We start from the raw sequence: 27,750 nt of genomic DNA on the forward strand, positions 1-27,750 counted from the left end.
TATTGTTTTACTGACCAGAAAGAGCATTGCCTCGCGTCTGAACGTGCCTCTTTGCATTCCATAATGCTGGTGTTCGAAAATAGTGCGACTTCGAGGGTGGTCTGAAATCGAAAAGTTGTTTCGTGAATAGTGACACGATGGACAGCCCCCCTGAACTGCGCATCAGTAACTACGGTATAACTTAGTTGGTTCACGGAAAGGGCTTGAGTCGATTGAGTACTGCCAGGTGGGTTGCATGTCTGTTACGTAATTAACGGCAAATATAATTTTCCGATACGGCCTCGTGCAAGTTGTCCCACCACCTTGTATCCCTTTTTATTTTTAAGTAAATTCATCTTAAAGCTTACAGCTGGTAATTTCAATGTCATACTGAAGTGATCTCTCCATGGACTTTCTCAGTACTAGTCTGACTTAGTTCAATTCGCTTGACTGTTTTCCCTTCACACGGCGGCAATCATTCAATTATATTCTAGACGCGCCCGAGTCTCTTCCTATAAGAGCTCCTCCGTCTCAGCTGCTTAGTATCGCCCACCAGCACCCATGTCTATGCACAACTTGCCTGTCGAACTTCTTGATAGTATCGCGCAGTACCTTTCTTCTTCATCTCTAGCTGCTCTTGCTCAAACCTGCTCTACATCTCTGTCCAGTGGCACAACGCATCCTCTACCGTGATGTATCAGCTTCTGTCTGGTCGCGGAACTTATGTGTCGTCATCACTCTTGCGAAGAAACCGCATATCGCGCGTTTCGTGCGGTCCTTTTACATTGCTATAGATTCCCTTGCTCATGTCTTCCCCGCCTATTATCGCCAACTTGCAAAAGCCATCCTAAATATGTCGGAGTTAACCTCCCTTAATTTGCTTGTGGATTCGAGCGTGAGCTGGGTGTTGAAGGAATCGTCAAGTCGTATCCACTTCTCCCACTTGCTTCAGTTCACTTGCTCCTTCCCTTTCGATGAAAACGTTGCTAGGTTCCTTGATATCACGCCTTCGCTCCTTGAGCTCGAAGTAGATTCTATTCCTACCGTGTTTGCGCACAATTCCCCACCCCCTTACCTTGCTCCAACTTCAATTCCCAATCTGGCACAGTTCGTTGGCTCCTCCCGGACTGCCGAATTAATCATTCCTGGCCGTCCGGTAAGGAGCATTCATCTTAACGGCGGAGGTTTTATGGAGGATGATATTCCTCTGCTTTCCCGCTCGACTGTCCCTGTGGTCGTTCTGGGAACCGTTACCAATGCACCTCCTGTCCCTTTCTTGGAAATGCTGCGCAAGCATGCGCCTCACTTGGTCTATTTGCGAGTGATGTCGACCAAAGACATCTTCAGGGCTCCCACTGCCGTAAGTCACCATGAGTTTTCGTCCCTGTGGTCAGGAACGTTAATTTCCGCGGCGCAGGAATTTTATGAGCAGGTGGCCAGTGTTCTAACGTCCTTCACAGAGCTCAGCGCATTCGAGCTCTCCGGGATGCACTGGGGCTCTCAAAGAAAACAAAATGATGGCGCAAAAAGGGTTTGGCAATCAACGCCCCTCCAAAACAAAAACCTTCCTGAGGATGATTTGCTCTTTGGCACAGAAATCTTCCTTGCATACTGATTACCCATTAGACACATACTTTCAGAGCATAACCTTTCAGTTAATTATATCGATCAGTGCAGCATACTTATGTAGTCCTTTCCGCCATTCCGCAGTGATTTCGCACAATAGATTAGCGTATAGCATTTATTTCCAGTACATCCCTAATATGCCACAAATCTTGGCTAGCTCATTTCTTCGATCGCACGGTTAACGAATGATACAGCATCATAGCAAACGAGACATCCTTCACTTAAATCTGATATGCTTGTTCCCCGCCCTCCAATGAACTTCGCAGCAACGCCGACATATTTATGTCCACTTTGCGGCACTTCGAATTTCAGAAACTGCCATCCTCTCGCAAGTTCGCCATCGATGGTGACTTTCTCTTCCAAAACATCATATTCTATCCTTCTGAAGTCAAAGCCGAGTCCAATCCCGAGAGCCTTGGTGTAAGCCTCTTTCAAGGTCCATATCCAGTAAAATCTGCGAATTGCCTCTTCCTCAGGGACGTCAGCAAGAACAATATTCTTCTCTCGAACAGTGAGCTTCGGTGATAAGTGATGAAATGAGCACAGCGCGAATATACGAAGAACAAGACACGTTTCACCTGGCTGTCGACAATGTCAACAAATTGAGTAAAGGTAGTCCGCGGAGGAATTTTGAGTTTCATGACATCAACTCCTATGCTGAATGCCGGAGGTCCCAAATTCACCCGTTCCAAACGCCATCGCGATTGCACCTTCATCATGAGTAACGTTGAAAGCTAAGGGAGGGTCTAAAGGAGTGGTCTGAATACAGAATCAGCACAAGGCAGCGATGATCGGACTGAAGCATTTTGTGAAGACATACGCAGTATGGCTTTCCCGTCTCCGTAGCTGCAAACGTCATAGCATCTTTAGCCACACCTCGCTTCTTGAGTAAAACTCTGGGAAGGAGATTGCCAATGAGCGATCCTTCAATGAATGAAAGATCAAGCGTCAGTATGGGCGGTGCAAATGTATAGCCTGCTGAGTCGCGTACGTACGACAAGCGTCTTCACGGCGATAAAACTTGCTGATTTTGCTCTGCGCAGTCTGATCGACTAGGGGCAACGCACTGCGATAGAGCTAATCGGGCATATGAGGCGGTGAAGATGTTGACATCCACGATGTGGTACGCACAGAATCTGGGAAGTCGAGCGGGTCGTAAATGACATTCCAGACTTGCATGAGTGGTATAGATGCTAGTTATCAGCTGCAAGAATTATGCACAGCAATACCGCGGTAACAATCATGCTCGGAAGCAACCGAGGTTAACTTAACCCAGGCTTGTTCTCATACCCTCTCCAAGTCATACCTCGTGTTCCAAGGATGACGATTCAGTTTGTGACCTTTGGGATGTTTATCATCGATGAATTCTCCTTTGCAGACGAACAAGGAAAGCCTACTGGAGAGACGGTGCCACCTCAGGGAAGCCAGCTACAGGTTCACTCTGCTGCTGTCAGCATCCTCACGCGATATATTATAATAGATCGGGGGTGGAGGGACATATGCTACTATCGGCGCGCGCATCTGGTCAGCATATCGACGGATTGTTGTGTTGTATGACTTGGATTTGTGAACGGCTTGACATTTTCGCAGGTTGCCTTCTGATACCCTTGGGATGATTGTTGATCGAGGAAACGACTTTCCTCAGGAGATCCAAGATCGATTGCTAACATACGGGTCTGACACATGGCACTTCCGTGACGACTTGGATCGCGTTACGACTCGCTCAAGGAATTTCTACAGAGGGGAATATCGAGGGTTGCTATTTCCTTGCATATACACCTATCCCACCGCCTGACGTTTCCATATGACTGTAGTTTTGAATACATTACTCCGCGGATCAGACTAACCCCTCGCGACTTGGACGGCACACGACTGATGCGTCCTGCTTCCGTTCATTTCATTTGTTCACCCACGCGTGCGCTTCAAATTATATCAGAAATCCAAGAGAGTAGAGGATGGAACCCAACCGCAATCTTTGAACCAATACCTGTTCGTGCAGGCAGGTTTCTGTCTCACAATTAATGATTGAATATCGAGCAGGACAGATGTGTTCCCGAGGAGTTACCTTCGCTGAAAGCAGTCCTGCCGCACATCGCAATCCTCAGGTAGGCGAGATGATGTGATATAGCCACGAGTGTTTTCTGCTCACGAGTACACTAGTCCAAATGCCGAGGAGGCCTTAAGCCTGCTTTCTCTTCCGACGATTGTTACGAAAATTGCCGTGGAAAATGCTGCATCGGAGTTTTTGAAGATGGGGGTGGGTAAAGAAAATAGTGGAAGTATTATAATACGCAGTGGCACCCTCGGTGCATACGTCATGACTGCCGACAGTAACGGGCGATGGATCGACGCATTCTGGAGTTCTGGTGAGAATATCGACAAGGTGGTCGATGTCACAGGTGATTCTTCGGGGCGAACGTTCGGATAGGTTATACTGATAGAAGACCAGGTGCTGGCAACTCTTTTCTTGGTGGGCTCGCTGCGGGATTGTCCATCACAAACGGAAATGTCTATGAAGGTTTGTCAGTATGCTCGTGATGTTGACACACAACTAATTGGACCGCCATTCACACATTCTAGCATCACTATATGCTTCGGTGTCAGCCTCTTTCACGATTGAACAGCTTGGTCTTCCACACCTTACGCTGGGTTCCGACGGGGTGGAAGAATGGAACCAAGACTCCCCACACAGACGCCTCGAAATTCTGCGGCAACGAATGACAGAAAAATAGAAAATAAAAATTATTAGAAGTACTGATGTACAGGGTCCGATACAACAATGATGCAAATCGCAAGTACCATGAGTGCTTACTATCGGCGTTACCACTGAAGTTCACGCCGGTGGCTGTTGCTGCCCCTGTGGTTGACCGAATCTTGCACGACTTGCAGCGAAAAGCTCTTCTTGCTTTGCCATAAGTTCTTCTGGCGTTAGACCTGAATCTTTTATTTTGTCTGCCTTCTTCTCCCGGTCCTGAAACACAATCCATCATACGCCGAGTGTAAGCATGAAAATGACACACCTTTTGTTGTTGCTTGTGATCTTTCAAGACATCTTCAACTTCAGTCGTAAAGGAATCAAAGCCTAGCCGCTACAGCACAGTTAGCCGAGAATGAAGGTCAATCATATGCATACCTTCAGTGCTGCGATGATATGCTCCGGCGCTATTGTCTTCTTGGATTCCTGCTCGCATATCTCGTTCGCTTCTGACGAGATCAAGTGAATAAATTCTACCAAGCAGTGTATGAGCCCCAACGAGGCACGGGAAGATCATTGACGATGTTCACCTACACAACACTCTATGACCAGATCTCGCGTCTCCTTCGCACATGTGACCTCAGCTGGAAGTAGCTCTGAGAGCCGAATTATGGGAAACGAATAAATAGTTTAAGAGGTCGGAAAGCGAACTACATGCATGCTTCAGAGTACATACCACTGATCATCTTTGCGACCGTTGCCTTCGGCAGTGACAGATCTTCATCCGATGGTCCAGCTCCTGAGTGTCCTTCGCGGTCTGACATATTTTGCATAAAGTAATGGCGCGATGCGGCCAAAAACAAAGGAAAGTGAGTATGTCACAGCTCTGTTTTGTGGGGGTTCCTTTTTTGCCTTTTTCGAAGTCCGAATTTACTACATCTAACCTCTACCAACAACCAAGATGTCGTCGGTGCGTCAACGAGCTCGTAGATTTAAAGATGCTAACACATCCTAGGTCAATCCTGTTAATCCAAAGCCCTTCATGCAGGAGCTTACTGGGAAGCCGGTATTTGTTAAGCTAAAATGGGGGCTCGAATACAAAGGGTTCCTTGTCAGTACGGATGGGTACATGAACCTACAGGTCTAGACAGATCCAATGGCTTTTTCTGTGCATTTCTAATATACTGCATAGCTGGCTAACACGGAGGAGTTCCAAGACGGGAAATCGAATGGTGCTCTGGGCGAAGTCTTCATCAGGCATGTACTTTCATTGATGCATTGTTGACGCTCTTACCAGCTTTTCCTGCAGGTGTAACAACGTGCTATATATCATGAGTATCATTTGTCCTGCTCAAGTTCTCCATGCTGATATGTTTTGCGACTTTACAGGGAAGCTCCTCCAGAATGATCATGCTGTGATCACTCAAAACATCTTGTCCAACGGCTCGAAGCCATCTGGACACTTGCTCTTGTTGTATCATAGGACTTTCGAGTTTATCCAATCGAAATAGGTCTGTATACTACTCTACTTGCATGATCTATTGGGATGTAGAGGCATTAAAGACCTGGATAATCATCCGTCCTTGAACCTGCGTTCGCAGTGGAACTTCGGAAGGCGTCCAAACTTGAGACAATATTCCACCGTAATATGACGCTCACATCTATTTACTAATGACTCGCAGTGCTGTGGATCCGTACTCAATTCAGTCATGCCCGGCGGATTGAGGTACTACGTGCGCACAAAAGACGGCGCGAGTTAGCGAACAACTTATTTCCAGACTGTCAATTATTTTCTTTGAGTCTACCCACAACGAAAGGTGCAATGCATGATCACCATCTATCGGACGGTTTGAAGGGGCTGCTCTTGGTAGTACTTGTTCTTTGAAAGATTCAATGTGTCACGTGTGCATCAGCCTGAAGTTTCAGATCCTCCGTCATTTTGTGATTCCTTCAACATTGTCATCAACATGGCAAAATCAACTCGATCAAAAGTAAAGCGCTCATTCAGAGCAAAAAAACGCGGCGAAGGCTGTATACGCAGCAACTGAGGCTGCACGTCTTCACAGACTCAACTCTAAATTGACGGCAAAAATTGATAATAGAGATGAGGAATTAGCAGAACCAGTGGAAGGTGATGCTGCCCAAGGTTCGTCGCCTTTCTAAGATTTAAGATGGTGGTAGCCAGGAGGGCACGAGCTGTGTCTTTTGGTTTTTTCGCTTTGTCTAACGCTGGATCATCCTCACTCACCTCTATCCCCTCCAGATGATTTGGACCCTACAACGGCACCAGGTCTACAAGCTCCCTCGACATTTTCATGAAATCCTAACCTGAATCTTTTCAGATGCTATGGATCTCGATGATGCTGCAAAATCATCAGCAGAATCATCGCACGTCTCGACTCACGGTCCAAGGAACTCGCGAAGGGAGGAGTGGAGAAGGTCTAAAGGCATGACACCTGTACCGAAGTTGACGAGAATGAACCGCCAAGGATTACCAGCAGCACGGCGGAAAGTCTGGGCGCCCGTCACGTCGGCGGTGAACGACCCTATGAGCTGTTTTTTCATCGGGTTGCCTTATCGTTATGGCATCTGTATACCAAAAAGCACCATACTTGCGTGGGCTACATAAGAGAGCTCGATGTCCATCTCAATACCATCACAGTCTATATTATAACTACGGCGACTGAATCTACGATATTTCGCAAAGCACAGTCCACTCAGGCGGCTGAGCCCAAGCGGATGTATGGTGAAATGAACCCCTGTCCCCGTAGTGACCGGGATACTTTAAGCCGATCGACTTGCAATCGCTGTCGCGCTGGTGGTCGCGGAAGGACTTGCTCGTGGCGCATTGTGGCGGGCTGGAATGCATTATGATCAGAGTCATCAGACCCTTTCAACTTGCCTTTGAACCGGTACACACCCGAAAATAGCCGATGCAATCGTGTCTCTCCCCGGCTTCAGCTTCATTGTCTTGTAACTGGGCAAGGGCAAGAAACTGACGAGACGCGATGGTTAACCAGGACTACTAAGGCTAAAGGAAGACGCGGAAATGTGATTGACCGATGACGAGTTATTGTGAACGTGTTTGCTGTGGTTATACGCATCGAGGCGAATGACCACACTACACGCAATAATCGCTCTATGGGACATTACCAAAAAAAATAGTCAAAAGAACAAGGCAAAGGAGTATTGCAAAATCACACAGTCAAATGACATGGCTGGATTTCGAGGTCAATCTGGACGCGGATTTCGATTTCGCGCTCGAGGTCGAAATCAGCTTTGGGTGGATTTCGACTTGTGCTGAAGTGGCAAGGTGCGTCGGACTTTGCTTAACATGACTGACGCGCGCCTTGTTTACTACCAGTAGCTTTGTTGCATCGTACTCGCACTACGTCATTTGTACTGACAACCACACAGGTACCAGCCTGATCGTCCCATGATGCTTGCACGACTATCATAGTGCGAATTAGGACTTCCCACTGGCCAAATGACAGGGCAAGCATCGGCCCAGCGTTGCCAAATCCTACGCGAGGCTACGTAGGCTAGTAAGTCCCGCCTATCATTAATTGAATCAAATAAAAACGCATCCGAGTCCAGTATGACCAACAATGAACATACATTCGCCACAAGATATGCACATCCACTACACCGAAGCTTGCAATAAGGCTTGCCCTATCAAGTAACAAACGCAGCGTTTACATAAAAAGCGAGTGCTCAAGCTTACAACGAGACTATAAAACTGCGTCGTAAGTACTTAAGTCATATTCTATGTATTCAAGCATTTGAGAATTCCTCGAGCTATTCCAAGATCTTCATTTCTCGAGCGGCAATAAAATTTGTTCAGAACGTTGATCAACTCAGCAACAGACTACTCATGCCATCAGCCATACTGCACCGATGCTGAAAGCAGAAACATGGCTCACCGCTAGTCTCCGCATAGGCAGACCCTATAGAAGGAAGATAGTCGCTGCCACTTCTGTCACCACCCGCATAAAAACAAACCCTACCACGCCGGTGAGTAATGTGGTTAAATCCAGGGCAGCACACTACTCATACTCACGCATTGAGGCGTCAGTGCAGTCGTTACAATCACCATTATCCCAGCAAAAGGCAGGACATCCCTGACTGGCGGCGTCACTGACAGATATTGATGCTGCCAAAGCAGCAACGACGGCGAGGATAGAGGAGAAACGCATTGTCTGTGAGGATATAATATGGGATCAAGTAAACTGAAGGTGACAGTAGGAAGACGCCTTGCCTTTATATGCTGAATATTGTTCTTCATGGGGATTTAGAAAGTGCTACTTGGAATCCCCTTTCGAATAGATCATATCTGCAATGCCAGCAGATTGCCATCTAAGATCTACCTCGCGAAGCAAGGTCTATTGACAATTTGGCGCGGAGCAAAACATCACCTTGCTTCACAAGGTCAGTGCCAGCTCACAAGAAGCACTGATAAGCTCGTTGTTTGATCTCATTCTGCTTGCATATTAAACGCGACTTTTTCAAAACTCGGCTTTGGAACTTTTCGTATCTATAACTAACCAGTGACGAGTCGCGTACCATTAATGTTCTTCTAAAAACTTCGCATTGCAATAGGCTCCCTCGGGACACACTCCAATCTGGCGCGGACAGTACTCTGTGAGTCATCTCTCACGCGTCGGAATATTTAGGTGCTCAGGTCACGTCAAGTAGGAGAGGAATATTTAATGTTAGTGATGTGCCCGGTGCCGGGCCTGGCTTCAAAGGGCTTGGGCCTAGAAGTAGGCGCACTTAGATTCTCGAAGGCCTGAGCCCCTGGCCGAAAATGTGATGGTAGTATATTGGGACACTACTAGATCTAAGAGTCAAGACACATCAGACAGCTCCAAATATAATACATGTACTCTGTGATCATTATGGTCAGTTATGGTCAGTTATGGTCAGTTATGATCAAAAATAAGAAAGATGCACCAAAGGTCATGCAAGCTTGCGCATACCCAAGAACATGGATGACTCGAAACTGCTGGTCATGCAGATTTCCCAGATATGAAATTCCGAACTGGATAGACTACCTTGGTGAAAGCGACTACAAGGGCAGAATAATTAGAGTCAGAAATGTCCTGGAAATACTTACTGCCTTTTGCCTCTATTTCCTCTACGTCTGTCCAGTCAACCATTAAGATGGACTCGGGACAATGTAACAAGCGACAGCAAGAGAGGTAGTATGTACCTCCTAGGCAAGATATTCAAGGATCAATATTCAGCCCTGATCGATGGGGCGTCGAGATCTCTTTCGGGCGCAGCAAGAACCGAGAAAGTGTCCATCGGACTGTTACGTACCTCCCAAGCATGGATGTGCTCACAGGCAGCGGTAAATTTCCTTGTATGGGCCTATGATAATTCATGTTAGCACTTTGTTGTCATGACTGAGTTAACCTTTTTGTTGTCTAGCGGCGAAGCCGCCACTAGGAAACGCCACCAAGAGGTACTAGATGTGAAAGTGCGACGACCCATCAACGCTTGCTTGATTGTCCAGTCGTCACGAATTACTTGATTTCCATTGAACGAAGGGAATGCAAATGATTGAATTCGACTCCCAGAGTAGCAACAGATGGTGATCGATGACATCGATGATTCCCCACTAGGTAGTAGTCTACCGATTCGCACGAGTAGCTCATAAACTCGGTGGATGTTGGAGATCCTGCCGCAGATTCAAATGAGACAGGTCATAACTTAGAAAGAAATCGACAACGGGCTACACACTGCATTATCGATGCTTACCCTTCTCCTGTTTCTGGTGATGTATCATAGTAGCGATTCGGCGCCCACGTCAGTCATACTCAGGTTCACAGCCGAAGATTCGGACTCAACAAAGGGGGTTATTTCATAGTCGAAACTCAGACAAAGGGCTTATCTTCAACTACACCACACTGACACACTGCCATCCGCCCCTGCACTAACCAACCAGGGCTGCTTGTTAACCCATTTGATTTGGAGGACACCAAGTCCCTCCTGGACATCATGACCACGCAATATCTTGAGGGGTACGATTAGTGGATCCGTCATAAGATCACTGTAGACCCTTGCGTGGAAAATTTGGATCGAGCCGTCGTCAGATGAAGACGCAAAAAGAGGGTAGGTTGGGTGGAAATGGAGTGATCGAATGGCTCTTGTGTGGTACCTAATAGCAAGTTACCAAAATTAACAACTGACTTTGAACGAAACGAATGACCTACCGAAGAATTTTGTACGGTTTTTCGCTTAGCTCTAGATCGAACCAGCACAGCTTTCGATCGTAGCCACCAACAATGACATGGTCGCCAGACGGATGTACATCCATCGACGATATCCATTTAATGCCAGGCATTAGAGTTTTCAGCAACTTCTGCTCAGCCAGATTATATAGTCTGACATAACGTTGGGTCTGATACATTGGGATGAGCACGACTGAGGAGCACGGCAAGTCAAACACGTACGGCAACGAAAAAGTGGGGCTTCGTAGGATGGAACAACACCATCTGGACAGTACCCTTAATTTTTTTGAAGGGTGCCTGCGAGTGTCGGCGAGAGATTTGATGCATCCAAACACTACCTTGACTCTCGCTGCTGGCTGTGAATGAGTGCCCATTAGCTCCGAATAGTACTCGCGAGAGCTTGTGCTTACAGACTGAAGCTAGATAGTCTCCTTTTCTGTGCCAAGTTAACTGTCGCGACAGCCCAGATGCGCTTGGTAATTCAACAGTCAAGATGGGGCCTTCTTCAGCGGTTCCGGATGACGATGTCCATTTAATTGGTGACTGAGTAGCAGGGGGAAGAACAGCAGGTGCCAGGGTTGACTGCGTCACGGTCAACATGGCCGGAGAAAGATTCGGGGGTATGAAGAAATGTAATTTATCCTCCCTAAGGCACTTGTCAGTAGTGTGGTCATCGTGACGAATAACTGATCCCTACGTTCCAACAACGAAGAAACAAGCGTCAAGTCGTGGGCACCATTCAATGGCACCGACTTTACTACCCAGGCTCCAACGCTTAACCTCTCGTCCCACGTTAACTTCCCAAAGACTAACCAATCCGCTCTCGTCACCACTGGCTACCCACGCGCCATCAGGACTTATGCTCAGGCACCTGACTCGTGCTTTAGTATGCATAAATTTCAGTGATTTGTAGTTGGGGAACGGCCGTAAGCTATTCGGGCTTGGGAGTTTGGGTAGTAGGCTGTTAGGGTCGATGTTGAGCTTTATCCTCTGCACCCGTGGTGCGAGATAGAGATCAAGCTGCCGATTGAAACGCTGCTTGATAAACCGGTCATATGCGGGAACCAGACGAAGCGCAGGATACTTGTGCGGGAGGTAGTCTCGTTCACGGTCTTCGGGGTTAGTATTCTCCCACTGCTTCCGCTCCTCTTCGGTCGGTAAGTATTCTCCGGGGGGATTGTAGGATTCGGAGTTCGTAGGAAGCTTTGGTTTGGGTGCTGGTAACGGAGGAGGTTGATTAGACGGTGGTTCATTCCAAATAGCATAAAATTGCTGCTTTTTATCCGCTGCAGTAGGCTTAGATCCCACGATTCGACCCTGACGGATGGCACGAACAATCTTCATGATCTGGAAAGAATGTAATAAGGAAGTGCAACGGGTAACTCTGGGAAAAGCACACCTTTTGCTTCTCCCATTTACTTGGCAGCCATCTGCGTTTTGGTTCTGGAGCCGATGAAAGAGGCATGACTTCTTCTTTGCCCTTACCCGTGAACCATTCGACCGTAGGTTCATATGGATCGTATTCGACATCAGGATTTTCTCCAGCCTGCAATCTGCGGATAATGTCCAATTCCTCAGCGGACAGTGGTTTGTCCATTTGGGCATTGTTGTCAAAAGCAGTCGTCCTGCAACACATTAGCACTACCTGCTGGAAGGGAAAGAACGTTGCTTACCATGAAGTCGGGTCCTCTACTGTTTGAAGGAATCTATCGAGTTCGTCGCCTTTGGCTGGACGTAACACTCTTTTGCCATTGATATTGTAGCCTAAGTGAGGAAGGTCATCGTACCAATGCATTGGTATGTTACCAACACGGTTAGGATCCTAGGGGATTGCTACATCACAAGGATGTATGGGAAAAGTTAGAACCCACTCACGTCTTCTGTCGAGGAGTCCGAATCATAGTCAGGCTCGATCTCCGGGTATAAGACTTTTTTTTGACCAGTAATGTCGGAAACAACCACTTTGGATTTTGGGAATATCTGCAAGTCTGAGTCGGCGTCAGAGTTTTCATCAAGGGTGTCTTCGTCGAGGTCATCCGTGTCTTCCTCATCCGCCTCGCTTTCTTCGTCGCTGTCGCTGGCAGCATCGATTTCTGGAAAATCATCTACGTCTCCATCATCCGACGCGTCGTCCCCCTCCCGGTCCTCATCCTCTGCTTCTTCTTCGCTCTGCATCTCCAGATCTACTGCCTCAGCAAAAGGATCTTTCTCGACCTCTTCAAACTCCTCTTGCTTGCGCTTGTTCCGCACTTTCCCTGGACCTAAAACCGCCATCTTTCTAGGAAAGAGTATCAGGAAGGAACGATTTTATCCCTTCTACTAGGGGAGACAAGCTGAATGATAGCCTTCACTCATTTTTTGGTCGAAGTCACGTGGCCGCTCGATGTAAATGGTTTGTCTCATTAGATCTGGATCGGGCATACCGTTTAGCATAAACCGCGATGGTAAACTACGGAGGAGGTCAGTAATCGCTGCTGAACATGAAGATTATGGATTTAACACGTTTTACATAGACGAAGTATCCGCTTTGGTCGTTGATATAGGCTCCTCATCCGTACGCGCAGGGTACGCCGGGGATGATATCCCCAAGGCCATTATCCCGTCGTTTTATGGCTATAAAGCGACTGCAGGGGATGGCGATGTGCAAATGGGAGAAACTGCACCAGAAAACTGGGATTCGACCGCAAAACCCCCGAGCGACGCGAAGCTTTACCTTGGGCAGAATGGCCCCTCGATCTGGAGAGAGGGTATGGAAATTGGGAACCCTGTGCGGGATGCATTGCGTGAGTGACTTTACATTTTGTTCATGGACGGTATTTATATCCAAGCTATGTAGTTTTTGACTTCAATCCGGTACCGGCTTTGATCTCGCATGCGCTGGTCGACGTTATGCGAGTCAATCCTTCCGAACATCCTATCCTCGTAACCGAGCCCGCTTGGAACACACCTGCAAATAGAGAAAGAATGGCAGAGATTATGTTCGAGGAGTTCCATGTTCCTGCCTTCTACATCGCCAATACTGGCGTTCTGAATGCGTAAGATTCGTTTCGCTTGTTGTGTGGCGCTAATGTCTTGGAATAGTTTTGCAGCAGGAAAAGGCTCAGCACTAGTAATCGACGTTGGGCATGCAATGGCCAGCATCACCCCTGTAGTCGATGGCTTCGTACTACGAAAGGGTGCGTCGATGGTGTTTGGCCTTTCTCTCATCCTCATATCTCATGTCTCATAGGCTTGGTTTACTCTGCGCTACCTAAACTTGTTCATGCCCATGCACGACACATCCTAAGTAACCCCACGCAGACGCGTCGGGGCATTGAACTCCTCCCCCATCAGCTCATCGCCGACAAATTAGTGCGTTATTTGTCGTACTCAACTCGCTTATTTTATCGATGCTACATAATACAGCCTGTCGAGCCCGGTGCACCACCAAAGTTTACCCTCCGTGAAGACCGGATAGCTGGAACGACGGAAAGCTGGAGGGTTTGGTGCGAAAATCGTGAAGTTGACGAGTGGATACAGAGCGTCGCTGGCGTTCTTGATCAGGGATGGAACGAGCAGTAAGATACCTTTGCGCATGTTTGCAATCCTTCTGATTGTACATCACAGAGCTGCGGCGTCTCGTCAAGCGCGCCAGTACGAGTTTCCGACAGGTTACAACACGTACTTCGGGCCGGAGCGATACCAGGTTGGCGAACAGTTCTTCTTCCACTCGCCGCAACTAGTGGTACGTATCTCCATGCTGATTCGATCTCAAAGTTGCTCATTCTTTGCAGGCGCAAAATCCAAATCTCCCAAAGAATATCCCTACATTGCTTTCAGAGTCCCTGCGCGCCTGTGATCCGGACCTGCGGCAAGTCCTCATGGGAAATGTGGTTCTTACCGGCGGTGGCAGCCTGTTTCCAGGTTTTGCTGATCGGCTGGAGGCCGAGCTATCAAGGAATTTCCCCCACGTGAGTGAAATGCTTTCAATCACATTCCGTCGATCTAGAGATGCGTCTACAGGTCAAAATCCATGCTCCTGGAAACCCAATCGAGCGGAAGTATGGCGGATGGCTAGGAGGAAGTATTCTGGCCAGTCTCGGTACTTTCCATCAACTGTGGATTAGCAGAGAAGAATGGCAGGTAAGCATTACTTCTTGTTCCAGTACTGGCTTTTGCTGATATGGCTTCTCAGGAGCATGGTAAGCCGATTGTCGGGCAGAGGTGTAAATAGATTTGTCATATAGGCTGCTGGTAAGGCCCATTATGGCTGTGAAAATGCAGCTACTGCGAGTTAGCCCACAGCGCTGTGCTCGTATTTTCCTTAAAATGTATGGTTAGCTGTTGCTCCAGAATGCTGCCCGGAATGTCATGGTCTGTGAAGTTCAGGTGTTGCCAGTTTAAGTACAATTTAAATATTGAATTTGAGATTTGTTCTTGACAATGAAAACAGTGAAGAACACGGTCAACCATGCATTGACGGATTCCAGCTACTAGTACTTACGGCGCGTACTTAAGACAACATGATAACACCGTGACTTGAGTCACAATATCGAATGGGCTCAGTTTTGAGGACATCTGCTTTTTCGCCCTATGACATATATTAGTTTTACTCGTCGCTAGACCATCCTCAGGTCCTGCACAGTCTAAGCGTCACGCTACCCACTGCTACCATAAGATATTTCATCCATGGCTAGCGGCAGCCACTCGAGAACTTTTGACTTGGCAAGCTTAGCCATTTTTGAATGATATCTCTAGCTTTGCATGTAAGCCGCCATTGTAGTCTACATGTATGGGATTGCTACAACGGCAGTCAGTTGAATTCATTGAAAGAGAAGAATCGCGATGCAATGATTGCTCCGCGGATCGAGTTGAGGAAGCGAAAGACTTACTTGTACATCACCCAATCGCCTATCGGACACAGTTGGCCAACGCAAGGCTCGCCAGCTAAATCGTCCATATGTGTTTCAAGACAATCAGGTCTGCGTAGCCAACAAAGGAGCAAAGAATTGTGCCACAGGAATCGTAAATGTATCAGTACCTTGGCTTCAAATGAGTCGGAGCAGATTTAAACCCACATATTTGGCACAAGTGTCTATGAATTCCGAAGACGCCAATCGCAGACCTTGAGGTAAGGTTCTACCGTCAGCTTTTTCCCCCTCCGTGAGCCTCTATCAGAAGTACTGGCTTGAACAGGCTGGAAAGCTAGGCCAAGAAAGACAACGCAACATACCATCTCTACTTGGGGAAGCGCAACCACCATATACGTCCTGCGGGGAATATATGTGTCATATCAGGGTCAGAACAAACCGAGAGAGACATGGGCAACACACACCTCGCAGCAAATCCACAGTTTATATTCCCGCTACGGCAGTAGTGGGTTTTGTGTGTGTAACGCGCAGGCGTTTCTGGAGCATCCTGATGCAGAAAGAGGCAGCGAAATGATTGTTGCCAAGTTCTCTTCATATACCTGAATCTCATCTGGACGACAGCCCAACGAGCGTCTCAAAGGCCCGTCATTGGCTGATGAGCAGATCAGATAAATTGATGTAGTCTCGAAAATTCTTGCGTGAGCATTACGATGCACCTACCATCAACATTTCCCAAATTCAGCTGTGCAAACAATGCTTGGTCGCTAGTGATCATGCACGCGAGACGCAAGTCGGAAGAGCAAGCAGACGAAAATTCGGAGATGAATTGAGTAAAAACCAAAAGGTTTCTCGTCGGTCGTTCACAATTGCGCAATACAACGCCGTATGATCCTCGATGTTAGATGTTTGCAGGAGGTCGGAGAACTGTGCACTGTGTGGGGAGAGCGACGGCACAGGCATTGACGATTTCGGCGACAGAGGAAAGGTAAAATCGGGAGCAGAGACAAGGTCACGGATGCAAAATAAAACGGAATCTGGTGACGCAGACCCAGAGCTCATGTGCAAGGCAGGTGCGTTACTAACGAATTTGGCCCGTATCTGCTTGAAAAGAGAAATCGTCGTTTGGATTGGATGGCATCCGCTGATGATGATCCAGACGTAGAAATTGAGTCGTATCAGGGAGGTGTGTTACCAACGGACTTGGCGGTCATCATCGCAAGTGAGGTGAAAGGATAAATCTAAGGAAGAAATAGGGGCTTGTCAGGCATAACTCAGCATTTCGATCCTACTGCCCTCACAAAATTCATCTTATGGGGGAGCACATAAGCAATCGAACAACGGCTCAAATGAACAACTGTACAAGTATGAAACAATGGCAAGCTAAAGTAGGCTCAACGTGCAAGGAAGCCCAGCTCCCACCAGCACGGAGGGCGGAATGAAGGCTACTACTAGGCAACCGCATCAAAAGCACACACTAGCTAAAACACACTCTACGCCAGGGAGTAATAGATAAGGTGAACGTAAAAGTGAAATGAAATGAAGGGAAGGGCTGGGTTGACCGTTGGCACTAGCGTGTCCGTTCCGACCAGAAGCTCCAGGGTCGGGTTTAACAAAGGCGGTTGTTTTTGTCGTAAAAAAGGAATGTATAAAGCCAAACAAATGGGTCATGACGGAGTTGGATGTTGGAGTAGGCCAGTGCAAGCATGTTTAGTATGCCTCAAGTGCCTCCCGGCGCTCGCGAGCACCCATGAGAACACCAAGGCCGCCGATGGCCTTGCGGCGGACACGCGTGGCGAAGTTCTTGGGTCCTAATTCATCAGCACCAGAAGGCGGACCACGAGGCTGTCTGAAAGGGCCGATAAATTTATGCACGACAGGAATAGGCGCAGCAGGTGGGATAGGGCGTCCCATTCCCAGCCCCTCGTACAACTTCTTGGTGGCTTCCTCGCGTGGCGATAGTGGCGATGTGTCCAAAGAAGATGAGGAATGAGGCGTAGGAGGGTTGGAGAGCGAGGTAGAACTCGAAGTTGAGTATGCATCCTCGTGCTCGCTTCCAGAGTCCAGGACAATGACAGGGCGCGTGCGCGAAGGAGGCGCATTAAAGCTCAAGGGGCGCGGGCGCGCCTTGTTGGCGGGCGTAGCGACATTGCCAGGAGGTGGGGAAATACGTTCACCGGGAGGTGGAGTGATTTTAACGCTCGGCGAGGCAGCGGACACGGTGCGGAGGCCACTCAAAACTGAATTGGTGGTGCTTCCGCGGCGCCAAGACACAGCAACATCTGACTTGGAAGGCGTGTTATCCTTGACTGTGTGTACATTGCCGTTGGGCAGGAAATTGCCGAGCGAAGTACCACCACTGATCACGGTAGTCTGACCGGGAGGAGATGATCCCCTAAGCGGAATCTCGGGAATGCTCGGGAATGCGACACTAGAGGTGACACGCGTTCGTCCCCCAAGTGGAGCCGTCATTGGTACCTCATCCTCAAGCGGGGGAGTTTGGATACCGAGCTGAGCCTTGAGAAGCTCAGCCTGACTAGGGCGCCGTGTAGGCGAGGTGCCACTAACAGAGCGAATATCAAAACTTGTCTCAAGAGGACCGGCAGTCGCAGGAGGATTGATGGCGATGCTCGCACTTCTGTTCTGTATCTGCTGGCGCAAAGCGTGCTGAATGAGGATAGCCTGAGCACGAGCGTTACGCTGTGCCTGCTCGGTCTGGAACAATCCATGATTGTTGTCATCAGCATCCGTGTGAAAAGATCAAACAATACAACAAACCTGTAAACGGGCAATCTCCAATTGCATCAACTGCATCTGCTGATACGCGTGCAACTGAACATCGCTTGAGTTTTGTGCCTGCATCCCCTGAGAATACGAGGGGTAAAACGGAACACTATTGGGGTTCAGGCCACTCTGAGCAGCCATTTGCTGCTGGACGAAACGGTTGTTTGGACGGTCTACAGCGGCTGTGAGAGGACGGGAATTGACGGGCTGATTGTTGATGTACATGTTCTGTGAGAAAAGCTCGCCAACTTCATCCATATCATCCTCCTCTGTAAAGACAGAGTGCTGGAATGAGTTGGACGCAAACCGTGGGATATTGAAGGAACCGCCGAGGGCGGCAGTATGTGGACCAGACATGGACGTAGAGCGCACACCTCCTGTGCGAAGACCGTTGAGAAGAGAGGCACGGTTGTTGGACTGCATTGTGGCCATACTTCCGAGTGAAGAAATGAGAATAGAGAGCGCGTGTTTGGCAATAGCCTTGGTACTAATACGAGACTGAAAGAATTATTTGGAAAAGGCAGATTATGATGTTGGTAGTCAATGAAGTGTTACAACTGAAACTTGGAGTTAGCGAGAAGGGGTGATATGACTCGAACGAACTTACGAAAAGAGGATGTATAAAATGATTCTCCAAAAGTCTCGCAGGAACTTCAAGGGAGGGGTTCACTGAGCTGCTGACTTTGCGCGCTCTGAAGTTTCTCTGAACGATGATTATAATATGTGGTGTCTTTTCGACGCTTGAAGTGAAAGAAATAAAAGATACTGTTTTATAGAGATTTTAGATGTTTTTTATGGGGTAACAAGAGGAGACAATGATGCTGTGGATGATGAAAGAGAAAGGGAAAAACCAAAGCAAAGAGGAGGAGACTCGGAGAACAGAGCAAGCCAGCTCATAAAGATCATTTGGTTTAACCGTCCAAACTGTGGCAGTGCATCAGACCATTCCCCCTGATACCCTTAAACTCTGATTTAGTCTAAGTCGTTACCAAGATATTGTTAATCCACAGCCTCGTTCGTTTCTCGGAATTCGCATACTCTAGGTACTGCTTCAGCTGAATCACCGTATCGCACCTTAGTGCAGTGTACATACATTGCCTTGACCCTGGCTTTCGATCTTACAATAACCGTCCTAAACACGTGCATTCCGTGTAAATCGTTATTGTCTTGTTCCCCACACCAGGCTCAACGGCGCCACCTGCCGATGCTCTCAAAGGTATTTTTTCGCACTCGCCCGAACACGTGTATCAAACACAATGCTGCGTATCGGAGAATGTGCCGTGTGGAACTGGGTTTAACATTGTCTGCCAAAGTTCATCATATCATCAGAAATAGCAGAAGTCTTCACAGGTGACTTACCTTGAGGTACAGTTCCCAGACATCATGAAAGAAGGACCGAATGCCATCATCATTCTTTGTCTCATGCAATAAGATGAATTTCATGTCTGACGTGGCAGATGAGCATAACCACGAGGGGGATGACTAGGGAAACTTACTTCCTGGAGTGATGAAGGCAGACACCGTCCATTCGTTGAATTTATCTACAGATTTCAGATACCTACCATTATGATTAGTGGAGCATAATGATAAGGAATATAGAACTTACATGGCGCTTTCTTTTCGCATGACATCTTCTATAACATCCAAACTTGCGTTGGCAATCATCTGTATCACATGTCGATCTTGCCCTCCGCCCATCCTTACACTACCCCCTTGGACGTGATGAGACTGTGTAGCATTAGAGGCCCCAGACAACGCCGTGAGCGTGCCCGCAAAGGCAGAAGTAGACCATGTAGGCAAATTTGATGAAAGTGACGAAGACGTTGGCTGTGGCAGCTTAGTAGAGTAATGCGTCAGACTGTATATTGGCGTATCAGACGGGGAGAGCAGGAACAAATGATGAGACATTAGGCTTGTCTGTCTGGTGCCAGCGCTGTTTAATGAATTTGCATCAGCTTGGACGTTGCGGTCAACATGCGCACCTCTTCCGAACTTGCTCATGTCGGGAAGGGGCTTGAATGTCTTCCATCCGCACTTTTAGCAGGTCCTATCATACAATCAAAATGCAACAGTCGCCTGCAGGCTCACAACACCCTTTGCCAGCCAGTTCATCCACAGTTAAAACCGTTCTCGACATTTGCGTCATTGCGCACCCCTGCCACGACTGTCAGTTCACTGCCTGTGTCACTGCCAAGCATCCTTCAATTTGTTCGTACGCAGCTGCGTAATGCGACTCATAGAGACGTGTTCCGTTCCGGATATCGTCGCCCACCCCGCAGGCCGAACTGGTTAGATTCAATAAACGGAAACGTCATATTCGTGGCCATCATTGCAATAAACGCTGGCGTGTTTCTCCTCTGGCAGGGAGCCAAGTCCACATACGTTCGTAGGCATTATTAAGGTGTAGAGCATGGCTGACGGCTGTCCGCAGCAAACCACTCGAGACCCCACACTCTTGATCTTCCTCCGGAACAACTTTTTAGTCAACTGGAATAACATCACCTCCGGTCGCGTGTGCGTCTTATTGTGCTTTGCGATTAATTCGGAGCTTACCTGATTCCTCGGCCAGGTGGACGCTGATCACCTCGTGCTTCTCCCATCAAGACATAGAGCATGCATTGTTCAATGGGCTTTCATTTTACTTCATGGCCCCTGGCGTCATGCAGGTCCTCGGGAACTCTCGCTTCTTGGGACTCTACTTCCTCGGTATTTCTTTGCATCTCACTCAGGGGACTTTCACTAACGAAAGACAAAAGGTGGCATCGCATCCAGTTTGACGAGTCTCGTATGGAACCGTTTCTACAAGCATGACAACATCTCTTCGCATGGTGCTAGTGGTCTGTCCCCACCCATTCATTCCTCTTCGTTCACTCAAATATTGTACAGGCGCAATACTAGCGACTGTCGCGTTTTACGCCTGCGCATTCCCAAGAACGACATTTTTGATTTTCTTCGTCGTTCCTTGTCCTGCGTGGGCGTTCCTTCCTGGAATCCTCGCGTTTGACGTGTATAGGAGTGTAACAGATGCTGTAAGTTAATATTGTAACTCCTTGTACTATTGGGTAAACTAAATGATGTCACAGAGAACGAGAACGGATGCAGCAGGTCATGTCGGTGGAATGCTGTCAGGCATAGGTTTCTTCTTATGGAAAGTGGCTCTTCGTCGCTAGACATGCCAAATTCTGTTGTGATGGTATTTACTGTGTGATGCCCTTTCAGCTGAAAAGATTCATCTTGATTATCCCTGGCGTGTAGTGCACTTACTAGTCGTATGCCCGCCCGGGAACTCTAAATCGGGGTGCAATGAAAACGACAACCCGAGCAAAATCATGGCAGATTCAGAGTTCAAAGTCTCGGGCCGCTCGACACCTTTTTAGCGGTACCTGACACATAGTAATAAGTCTCGGCGACGTCACCTAGGCGCCTCCACTTTGAGGTGGCAGCCACTTAATGGTAGATGACCGGATGTAGTATCTTCCCTCAGGCTCTCTCCATCGCCATCATGTCCACCGCAAACTATGGAGACACGAGGGAAGTTATTGCCCCAGCTGATTTTCACGTTCACCTCAGAGATGGTGCATTAATGAGGCTCGTTACCCCTCATGTCCAAAAGGGCGGTTTCTATCTCGCCTATGTCATGGTACGTGCTAAATCTAGTCATCTCAGTACAATGATCCATTGGCGATCACAGCCAAATCTCGTGCCCCCAATTACCACTACAGAGATGGCAATGGAATACCAGAAAAATTTGAGGGAGAGCTCAGGATCATCCAAAGTAGAGTTCCTCATGACTCTCTATCTTTCCGACGCTCTCGATCCCAACGATGTCAAAAACTGGAAAGCTGCTGGTATCGTAGGCGTCAAATCATATCCCCGCGGCGTGACCACCAACTCGGACCAGGGGATCGAAAGTTATGACAAATACGACCAGCTATTCAGAGAGATGGAGGTGCACGGCATCGTGCTTAATCTTCACGGAGAAATCCCATCCGACCACTCCAAAAACACCTGCGTCCTCAATGCTGAAGAACGTTTCCTCCCTGTTCTCGCAAACCTAGCCAACACATATCCTAAACTGCGTATCGTCCTCGAGCACGCGACGACCGAAGCTGCCGTCAAAGCCGTCATAGCCTGCGGTGACAATGTTGCATGCACGATCACAGCACACCACCTCGCCCTAACGATCGATGACTTGGCAGGCCAATCTTTCCACTTCTGCAAACCTGTCGCCAAGTTTCCAAACGATCGTCTCGCTCTCCAAGAAGTTGTCAAATCCGGCAATAAGAAATTCTTTCTCGGCTCTGACTCCGCCCCTCACCCCATCCTTTCAAAATCGACGGCAACACCGACAAGTGGATGCGCAGCTGGAATTTATACGTCCCCCATCCTTCTCCCCCTCGTCGCGCACCTCCTCGATTCGTTCGGGGCGATCGATAGGTTGGCGGATTTTACCAGTAATTTTGGGCGTGCCTTTTATCAGATCCCGGCGGGTGGATACTCCCCGAAGGTTGTGTTGCAGAAGGTGCAAGGGGTGAGCGTGCAGGCTGAATATAGTAGCGAGGGGAAGACAGTCGTACCTTTCTGGGCCAGCAGGCAGATCGACTGGCAGATCGTAAATGTCGAGGAATGATCGGTGGACGAGAAGGAGACATCCGAGTTGGGAAGGTGAGATTCATTGTTAGGAGCCCCTCGCTGCTTTGAAGAACTCTGGACTTTGCATTTGACATTGGATGACTTCCCTGAAGGCCGTCGCGCATTGCGAAGAAATGGTCGTTTTCGATATACCATTCTCCGGCAGGCCAGGTGAAACCATTGATTTCGGCCTGATGCGTCACAACTGTACCATCTCCAAAAGAATCTATTACGCAGCATATGTATGAGATGTAATATAAACATGACTGGCGCGCTGTGTGGAATAGAAAAAAGAACGTGATATACACCGCCAGTAATACAAATCAAACAGCATAAAAAATAGCGACCGATGAAACAATAGACACCGATCAACGAGTGTAGTAGTTGCGAAATATATCAGTCCCGAACATATGCATAAGTAACATGGAACACCGCAAACATTCACTCTGATGCACGGCCTTTCTGCGGTGTATTCATCAGTTTGTCCAGCCTCCCCATCTGACCCTCCAGCTTCGTCATTCCAACGCCATTGCCATCCATGCCAATGACCCTGGCGTCGTGCTTGTCAAAGTAGTATGTGAGCAGGTTCTTCTTGTTGTCATCGAGACCGTCGAGCAATGCGAAGAGATGGGTCTCGTCGCGGAGCACGAGCTGCGCAGCAATAATAGTTGCGTATGCGGCTTCGCGAATGACGAGAGTGGTGTCGTTGAGCGCTGCGATCAAGGTAGATTTTAAGCGGGGCAGCTCCTCCTCAAGTACTTCAGCGGGTAAACGCATGACAAATTTGCCCACAGCGATTAGTCCAAAGGCGTGCGATGCATCTTTGGCGCTTGCATCTGATGAAGGCTCGGCCACAAACGCTCGCAGACTACCGTGCATCGTAGTCAGACCGTAAACGGGTTCGATACGTGTTGCAAGGGCATCGCGTATTGTTTTAGTCGCTTCGAGAACCTAAAACTATCGTGAACACAGAGACACCAGTGATGAAAGGGATTTACATCAATGGCATTACAATACCGCACAGTAAGCAAAGTCGCGAATATGTCGGCTTCCCGACCTTCCACGAATGGTGCTTGACTGCTCAGTAATTCCCAGAGAACTATGAGGCCGTATTCGAGTTGCTCAGCATCCTATTTAAATAGGTTGAATGAGGTTCAACCGATGTCACCAAAAAGAAAGAAAGCTGGCGCACCCTTGAAGGCTCAAGGAACTTGATCAGAGCATTGAATAGTCGTTCAAAGCTCTTGTCTTTCGTCCATATATCAGGGATCAATGGAAAAAGAGAGCGACTGGTGCCAAGGAAAGGGGAAACACTGGAAGGAAGTCCCAGTCCAGGACTCAAGGGAGATGTCGTGTCTGAAGGTATGGGATTGCTGCTGCACAGCATTGCCAACTTCTGGAGAATCCGAATGTCAGTTTCATCGCTCTCCAGTGCGGTAATATAGTCATTGAGTTCTTGCACTCTGTCATCAGCAGCAGTTGCTTTGAGGGGTGTGGCACGATCAAGAGCTGTCATCATAGGACCTAGGTGAGAAAATAACAAGGACTCGCAGATAATGACAACCCACTGGACATGCGTTTCAACCACCAACCAGTCTCATGCACTTGGTCCTGAACTGGCTTTACGAGAGTGTCTGCAACTTTGACGTGTGCAGGACTATTCTTGAATAGCGCGGCCTGGCGGAAGATAGCTGCATTTCGGTTGTCAGGAGTTACAGGAGGCGCCAGGCTTCGTATTATCGTCGGCGCATTTGGCGATTTCGGTTTTGGCGTCGCAGAGCCGCTACCAAGTAGCAGCGACGGAGGAATTGTGGAATGCTGGTTATCCTCACCGTCAGGGTCGTTCAGCTCCAGCAACCGTTCAGGCAGCACTCTGCGCTTGCTCTGCGCGGGCTCTAAGAGCGTCCTCGACAGGCGCTGTCTCGGAAGGTTTCCCATTCGACAATGCATTAGATGCGGTGTAAGGCGTAGAACGATCCGAGCGGGGAGAGAATGAGCGTTGTTGACTGGGTGCCGGAGGATATACCTTGTAGGGAGTTGAGAAAGACATGAGGTTGACAGACTCATCATCCATCTCAGATTCACTGTCGTCGGGTATGGGTATAACAGTTGCCAGTAAGAGTGACTCATCGCTATAAATATCGGGCATTGCAGTTGACTGGCGAACTGGGACAGGAACTTGGGGGACAGTAGGTGCAGCACGCCGAGGGGTTGGTGATTCGTGGTAGGGACTCGAAAGAGGCGGTTGCACAATTTTACGGATGGTAGATGGACGGTTAGGAGAGATGGGTGGGACAAGCGGAGAGGATCCTCGGCGTCGGTTTGCTTCGGGCGAGCTGGAAGACAAAGAGGAGTCGGTAGAGGAACGGGAATGTGACGTCAACACCGCGCTAGAACTGACGGAACGAGGCAGGGTACCACCCACAATGCGTGATTTTGATGGCGATAGGGGAGCAAGAGATGAACGGGGTGACAGTGAGGACATCGAAGCTGGCGATGGCGAGCTGTGCCCATTCGAGATTTTTACCGTTGGGCTTATTGGCGAGACAGTTCTCCTTGCTGGAGGTGACGTCGCGCGTGTGGCGTGCGATGATGACGTCGCTTGATGTCTCAGGGTAGGGGGCGCAGTCGCAATGGCTTTAGCCTTGGCACGACTGGCGGCAATCGCGGCTGCAACACTGCTCTTCTTGGCACTTGGGGTAGTTGGTGCAGTTTGAGGAAGGCTAGCAATAACTTCAGGGTCTGGACATGCCTTCTCCAGCTGTTTGCGTGCTGAAAGGTCAAGAGACTCGAGAATTACAGTTGCCCTGTCATGCCAGACACCGTCGAATACCCAAAACGCACTGCGGGCCGTTTCCCTAACAGCCGCATTGGGGTCAGCCAATGCCTTCTTCAAAGACCTCTCGAGGATCTCCAAACCACCCGTCGACTCTATATGCGATCTCGCTCGTGTCCCGTGTACCTGGATATAGTGGGTGATGTGAGATAATACGAAGGTTCGAGATTGCACAGTCTTTTCTTGTAGAGTGTTCCAAAGGAGGGTAAGAAGTGTCCGGGGATGTGGTGAAGCTTGTTGCATTATGACTGAGAGGGACTGCTGCGACTGTTGAGCTGCGATTTTCTTGGTAAATCCCGCCATTCGCAGCAAATTCGTGTACAACATTTCACAGAACGGGTCGATCCCTAGGCCCAACGCAATGGCAAGCTCGGAATAAAGGGAGCAGGTGTTCGCAGAAACCGTTGTCCGCAAACTGACAAGCTAAAACAAAGGAGAGTGGTTTACAAGAAATTTCTGCCAAGTTCGAGATGCTTACTGTTTTCAGGGAGGACTGCATAAATCCGTCTTTCAGGCATTGGAGGAATACGTCAGGGTATCTGGTATGGATGTTTCCGGAGAGCATCCCACGGACACGCTGAATGGCACGTTCGCGGGCAGCCCAATTGTGTTCCGTTTCCTTCCCCTATGTCGCAAGTTAAGAAGGTTGACCACGTTTTCAAGTTGTCGACAGTACCTCGAATGATTTTGCAAATGCTAGAAACTCGTTTTCCAGATCTCGACTGGATGCAATCTATAACCGTTGATCAGATAAATTTCTGTGGGGTGCGGTATGGAAGCAGAGCATACAAAAGCAGGTTCAACCGTACTAGCGGCTTCACTTGAAGGTTGTGACAAGGGCGGAGAGGCAACTGCCGCTCGACTTGCTGGTCTCGAAATCTCCCTCACATTCCCTTGACTTGCTGCCCTGGTCATACCAGGCGTAGCTCCAGATGCCGCAGCCTACCGTTGGCCGGCGATTTTGTTGCAACATCATGCTTGGAGGAACATATTCCTTCTTTGCGTTGGGCTCTCCACTGCCCGCAGAACTCTCGCTGTGGGGTGTGCTTGCTCTAGCAGAACGACTGGAATGCATGAGCTGTGTCTGAATGTTGTCCACCATCGCTTTGCGTACTCCCTTCTTAGTCAACTCCTTCTTGAGGTCCGAGCGAGCAGCGTCCGTCACGCCAGGCCCAGTGAAGAGCTCAATCACGGAAGGCGTTGCGCATGAGCGAACACTGCCGTCTGTGTCTTCCAGGGTGTCCACTAGTAGTGAAAGGTATGGTCGAAGAGGGAAAAGATGGTGAGTTCGGCGGATGTGCACGAGGACCAGTAGAGACTACGGTTGAGAGTGAGAGACTGTCATACCTGCTCAGAAGGTCTCACTTACTTGTTCCCGAACTCTGGCAACCTTGCTTCCGAAGCCACTGTCTCTGAAGAAACGCTCGAATATCGCAAGTGGCGTTTCTGAACCCTTGGTATCCTTCATCTTTGAACCAGATGCAGCCCTGAAAGCCAGTCCACCGAGGATAACCAGCGTTTCACGCGCCTTATCACGAGCCTTTTCGCGACTATCACCGAGGCGCTCGACAACGCCAGGGGCGGGAAGGAACGCGTTCATAACCTGGCGGAGGACCATCATGTCATGCGACGCTCCGTGAGTGGACGACGTGGAGGACGATGCTGATAGTGGGTACGCGTTTGCGTTTGGGACAACATTGTTGCGCGAAACGACCAATGGAAGTAGAGGAGGAAGTGCAGAGAGAGTGGCGGTCGTTAGATGTTGATTTGAGATACGAAGACATGCTTTGAGAGCAGAGATGACTGGTTCTGGTTCAGTGATCTACGTAGAAAGCAGGAACGTTGGTTAATGCCCAGCTTATAGACTAGATAAATGGCACGTACTTCTATGCCCGACTCGAACTCTGCCTGCAGTTTTGTCACGGCATCGACCTTCTGGTCAACGTCTGTGGACACTGTCAGTTCCGATGACCGGGATTCCCAAGGCGTACCACCAACCATTGCTTTTGCATTGATTAATGAGCTTTTCGAGCCGCTCAGTGCTCATGGTTGTTTGAGAGAAAGAGAAAAAGATCCGGTGGGCACTGGGCACGAATCAAATCTGGTCAGCGCGAG

The 27,750-nt window shown here is 48.7% G+C and overlaps 12 protein-coding genes across 12 annotated transcripts; 6 read left to right on the forward strand and 6 right to left on the reverse strand.

The window, feature by feature from the left end:
* Nucleotides 1-540: 540 nt before the first annotated feature.
* Nucleotides 541-1,594, forward strand: EDB91DRAFT_1077513 (uncharacterized protein; the record flags this gene model as incomplete). Its single annotated transcript, XM_041314938.1, has 3 exons — nt 541-577; nt 648-1,339; nt 1,397-1,594. 3 exons carry the CDS (start codon nt 541-543, stop codon nt 1,592-1,594), a joined length of 927 nt encoding a protein of 308 aa, XP_041183151.1.
* Nucleotides 1,595-1,758: 164 nt separating this feature from the next.
* EDB91DRAFT_1234202 (uncharacterized protein) lies at nt 1,759-2,784 on the reverse strand (the record flags this gene model as incomplete). The annotated part of the gene is made up of 6 exons (XM_041321181.1): nt 1,759-2,121; nt 2,184-2,257; nt 2,289-2,364; nt 2,426-2,529; nt 2,601-2,682; nt 2,737-2,784. 6 exons carry the CDS (start codon nt 2,782-2,784, stop codon nt 1,759-1,761), a joined length of 747 nt encoding a protein of 248 aa, XP_041183152.1.
* Nucleotides 2,785-2,870: 86 nt separating this feature from the next.
* On the forward strand, nt 2,871-4,348 carry EDB91DRAFT_1100010 (Ribokinase-like protein). The gene is made up of 8 exons (XM_041317167.1): nt 2,871-3,022; nt 3,084-3,129; nt 3,196-3,360; nt 3,420-3,594; nt 3,646-3,710; nt 3,766-4,004; nt 4,055-4,123; nt 4,186-4,348. The coding sequence occupies exons 1-8, from the start codon at nt 2,926-2,928 to the stop codon at nt 4,335-4,337; spliced, it is 1,008 nt and encodes a 335-aa protein (XP_041183153.1). The 5' UTR covers nt 2,871-2,925; the 3' UTR covers nt 4,338-4,348.
* EDB91DRAFT_1100016 (TATA binding protein-associated phosphoprotein) lies at nt 4,349-5,209 on the reverse strand. Its single transcript, XM_041317168.1, has 5 exons — nt 5,037-5,209; nt 4,891-4,956; nt 4,739-4,833; nt 4,626-4,694; nt 4,349-4,576 (listed from the first exon to the last, which is right to left on the reverse strand). Exons 1-5 carry the CDS (start codon nt 5,122-5,124, stop codon nt 4,439-4,441), a joined length of 456 nt encoding a protein of 151 aa, XP_041183154.1. The 5' UTR covers nt 5,125-5,209; the 3' UTR covers nt 4,349-4,438.
* Nucleotides 5,210-6,142, forward strand: EDB91DRAFT_1100019 (uncharacterized protein). Its single transcript, XM_041317169.1, has 5 exons — nt 5,210-5,270; nt 5,316-5,441; nt 5,493-5,557; nt 5,610-5,630; nt 5,687-6,142. The coding sequence occupies exons 1-5, from the start codon at nt 5,262-5,264 to the stop codon at nt 5,706-5,708; spliced, it is 243 nt and encodes an 80-aa protein (XP_041183155.1). The 5' UTR covers nt 5,210-5,261; the 3' UTR covers nt 5,709-6,142.
* Nucleotides 6,143-10,143: 4,001 nt separating this feature from the next.
* Nucleotides 10,144-12,906, reverse strand: EDB91DRAFT_1194609 (NUC169 domain-containing protein). Its single transcript, XM_041320569.1, has 8 exons — nt 12,412-12,906; nt 12,210-12,358; nt 11,936-12,161; nt 11,234-11,883; nt 10,947-11,182; nt 10,759-10,892; nt 10,519-10,706; nt 10,144-10,463 (listed from the first exon to the last, which is right to left on the reverse strand). Exons 1-8 carry the CDS (start codon nt 12,808-12,810, stop codon nt 10,199-10,201), a joined length of 2,247 nt encoding a protein of 748 aa, XP_041183156.1. The 5' UTR covers nt 12,811-12,906; the 3' UTR covers nt 10,144-10,198.
* A 17-nt stretch (nt 12,907-12,923) lies between these two features.
* Nucleotides 12,924-14,989, forward strand: EDB91DRAFT_1100044 (actin family). Its single transcript, XM_041317170.1, has 10 exons — nt 12,924-12,996; nt 13,050-13,319; nt 13,373-13,571; nt 13,618-13,712; nt 13,766-13,887; nt 13,942-14,093; nt 14,143-14,260; nt 14,310-14,486; nt 14,539-14,658; nt 14,711-14,989. The coding sequence occupies exons 1-10, from the start codon at nt 12,978-12,980 to the stop codon at nt 14,747-14,749; spliced, it is 1,311 nt and encodes a 436-aa protein (XP_041183157.1). The 5' UTR covers nt 12,924-12,977; the 3' UTR covers nt 14,750-14,989.
* Nucleotides 14,990-17,093: 2,104 nt separating this feature from the next.
* EDB91DRAFT_1242791 (uncharacterized protein) lies at nt 17,094-18,590 on the reverse strand (the record flags this gene model as incomplete). Its single annotated transcript, XM_041322226.1, has 2 exons — nt 17,094-18,098; nt 18,162-18,590. 2 exons carry the CDS (start codon nt 18,588-18,590, stop codon nt 17,094-17,096), a joined length of 1,434 nt encoding a protein of 477 aa, XP_041183158.1.
* A 787-nt stretch (nt 18,591-19,377) lies between these two features.
* On the reverse strand, nt 19,378-20,075 carry EDB91DRAFT_1234209 (Sedlin; the record flags this gene model as incomplete). Its single annotated transcript, XM_041321182.1, has 4 exons — nt 19,378-19,455; nt 19,527-19,612; nt 19,664-19,725; nt 19,774-20,075. The coding sequence occupies 4 exons, from the start codon at nt 20,073-20,075 to the stop codon at nt 19,378-19,380; spliced, it is 528 nt and encodes a 175-aa protein (XP_041183159.1).
* A 66-nt stretch (nt 20,076-20,141) lies between these two features.
* Nucleotides 20,142-21,337, forward strand: EDB91DRAFT_1234210 (uncharacterized protein; the record flags this gene model as incomplete). Its single annotated transcript, XM_041321183.1, has 7 exons — nt 20,142-20,211; nt 20,275-20,549; nt 20,599-20,681; nt 20,737-20,873; nt 20,924-21,004; nt 21,054-21,196; nt 21,251-21,337. The coding sequence occupies 7 exons, from the start codon at nt 20,142-20,144 to the stop codon at nt 21,335-21,337; spliced, it is 876 nt and encodes a 291-aa protein (XP_041183160.1).
* A 332-nt stretch (nt 21,338-21,669) lies between these two features.
* Nucleotides 21,670-22,797, forward strand: EDB91DRAFT_1043602 (dihydroorotase; the record flags this gene model as incomplete). The annotated part of the gene is made up of 2 exons (XM_041313070.1): nt 21,670-21,807; nt 21,859-22,797. The coding sequence occupies 2 exons, from the start codon at nt 21,670-21,672 to the stop codon at nt 22,795-22,797; spliced, it is 1,077 nt and encodes a 358-aa protein (XP_041183161.1).
* A 443-nt stretch (nt 22,798-23,240) lies between these two features.
* EDB91DRAFT_1234212 (clasp N terminal-domain-containing protein) lies at nt 23,241-27,682 on the reverse strand (the record flags this gene model as incomplete). The annotated part of the gene is made up of 14 exons (XM_041321184.1): nt 23,241-23,750; nt 23,798-23,929; nt 23,992-24,308; nt 24,368-24,683; nt 24,712-25,761; nt 25,792-26,004; nt 26,038-26,058; nt 26,114-26,260; nt 26,312-26,368; nt 26,425-26,577; nt 26,624-26,953; nt 27,005-27,457; nt 27,520-27,581; nt 27,634-27,682. The coding sequence occupies 14 exons, from the start codon at nt 27,680-27,682 to the stop codon at nt 23,241-23,243; spliced, it is 3,810 nt and encodes a 1,269-aa protein (XP_041183162.1).
* Between the last annotated feature and the right edge of the window lie 68 nt (nt 27,683-27,750).

Source organism: Suillus paluster, assembly GCF_016628075.1.
Source record: "Suillus paluster strain FC165 chromosome Unknown EDB91scaffold_3, whole genome shotgun sequence".
NCBI classification, from domain to species: Eukaryota; Fungi; Basidiomycota; class Agaricomycetes; order Boletales; family Suillaceae; genus Suillus; species Suillus paluster.

Excerpts from the sequence above, each read along its gene's own strand:
- EDB91DRAFT_1100010 (XM_041317167.1), top strand. The coding sequence starts at position 2,926 with ATGACGATTCAGTTTGTGACCTTTGGGATGTTTATCATCGATGAATTC. Across the intron at positions 3,023-3,083 it reads TGGAGAGACGGTGCCACCTC|AGATCGGGGGTGGAGGGACA; the intron begins AGGGAAGCCAGC and ends ATATATTATAAT. Across the intron at positions 3,361-3,419 it reads TACAGAGGGGAATATCGAGG|TTTTGAATACATTACTCCGC; the intron begins GTTGCTATTTCC and ends ATATGACTGTAG.
- EDB91DRAFT_1100016 (XM_041317168.1), bottom strand. The coding sequence starts at position 5,124 with ATGTCAGACCGCGAAGGACACTCAGGAGCTGGACCATCGGATGAAGAT. Across the intron at positions 4,834-4,890 it reads GGTCATAGAGTGTTGTGTAG|AATTTATTCACTTGATCTCG; the intron begins GTGAACATCGTC and ends ACTGCTTGGTAG. Across the intron at positions 4,577-4,625 it reads ATCACAAGCAACAACAAAAG|GACCGGGAGAAGAAGGCAGA; the intron begins GTGTGTCATTTT and ends ATTGTGTTTCAG.
- EDB91DRAFT_1100019 (XM_041317169.1), top strand. Across the intron at positions 5,442-5,492 it reads ATGGGTACATGAACCTACAG|CTGGCTAACACGGAGGAGTT; the intron begins GTCTAGACAGAT and ends TATACTGCATAG. Across the intron at positions 5,558-5,609 it reads CTGGGCGAAGTCTTCATCAG|GTGTAACAACGTGCTATATA; the intron begins GCATGTACTTTC and ends CTTTTCCTGCAG.
- EDB91DRAFT_1194609 (XM_041320569.1), bottom strand. The coding sequence starts at position 12,810 with ATGGCGGTTTTAGGTCCAGGGAAAGTGCGGAACAAGCGCAAGCAAGAG. Across the intron at positions 11,884-11,935 it reads GTAAATGGGAGAAGCAAAAG|ATCATGAAGATTGTTCGTGC; the intron begins GTGTGCTTTTCC and ends CATTCTTTCCAG. Across the intron at positions 11,183-11,233 it reads TGTTTCTTCGTTGTTGGAAC|GGAGGATAAATTACATTTCT; the intron begins GTAGGGATCAGT and ends CAAGTGCCTTAG.
- EDB91DRAFT_1100044 (XM_041317170.1), top strand. Across the intron at positions 13,572-13,617 it reads AATACTGGCGTTCTGAATGC|TTTTGCAGCAGGAAAAGGCT; the intron begins GTAAGATTCGTT and ends GTCTTGGAATAG. Across the intron at positions 14,487-14,538 it reads TATCAAGGAATTTCCCCCAC|GTCAAAATCCATGCTCCTGG; the intron begins GTGAGTGAAATG and ends ATGCGTCTACAG.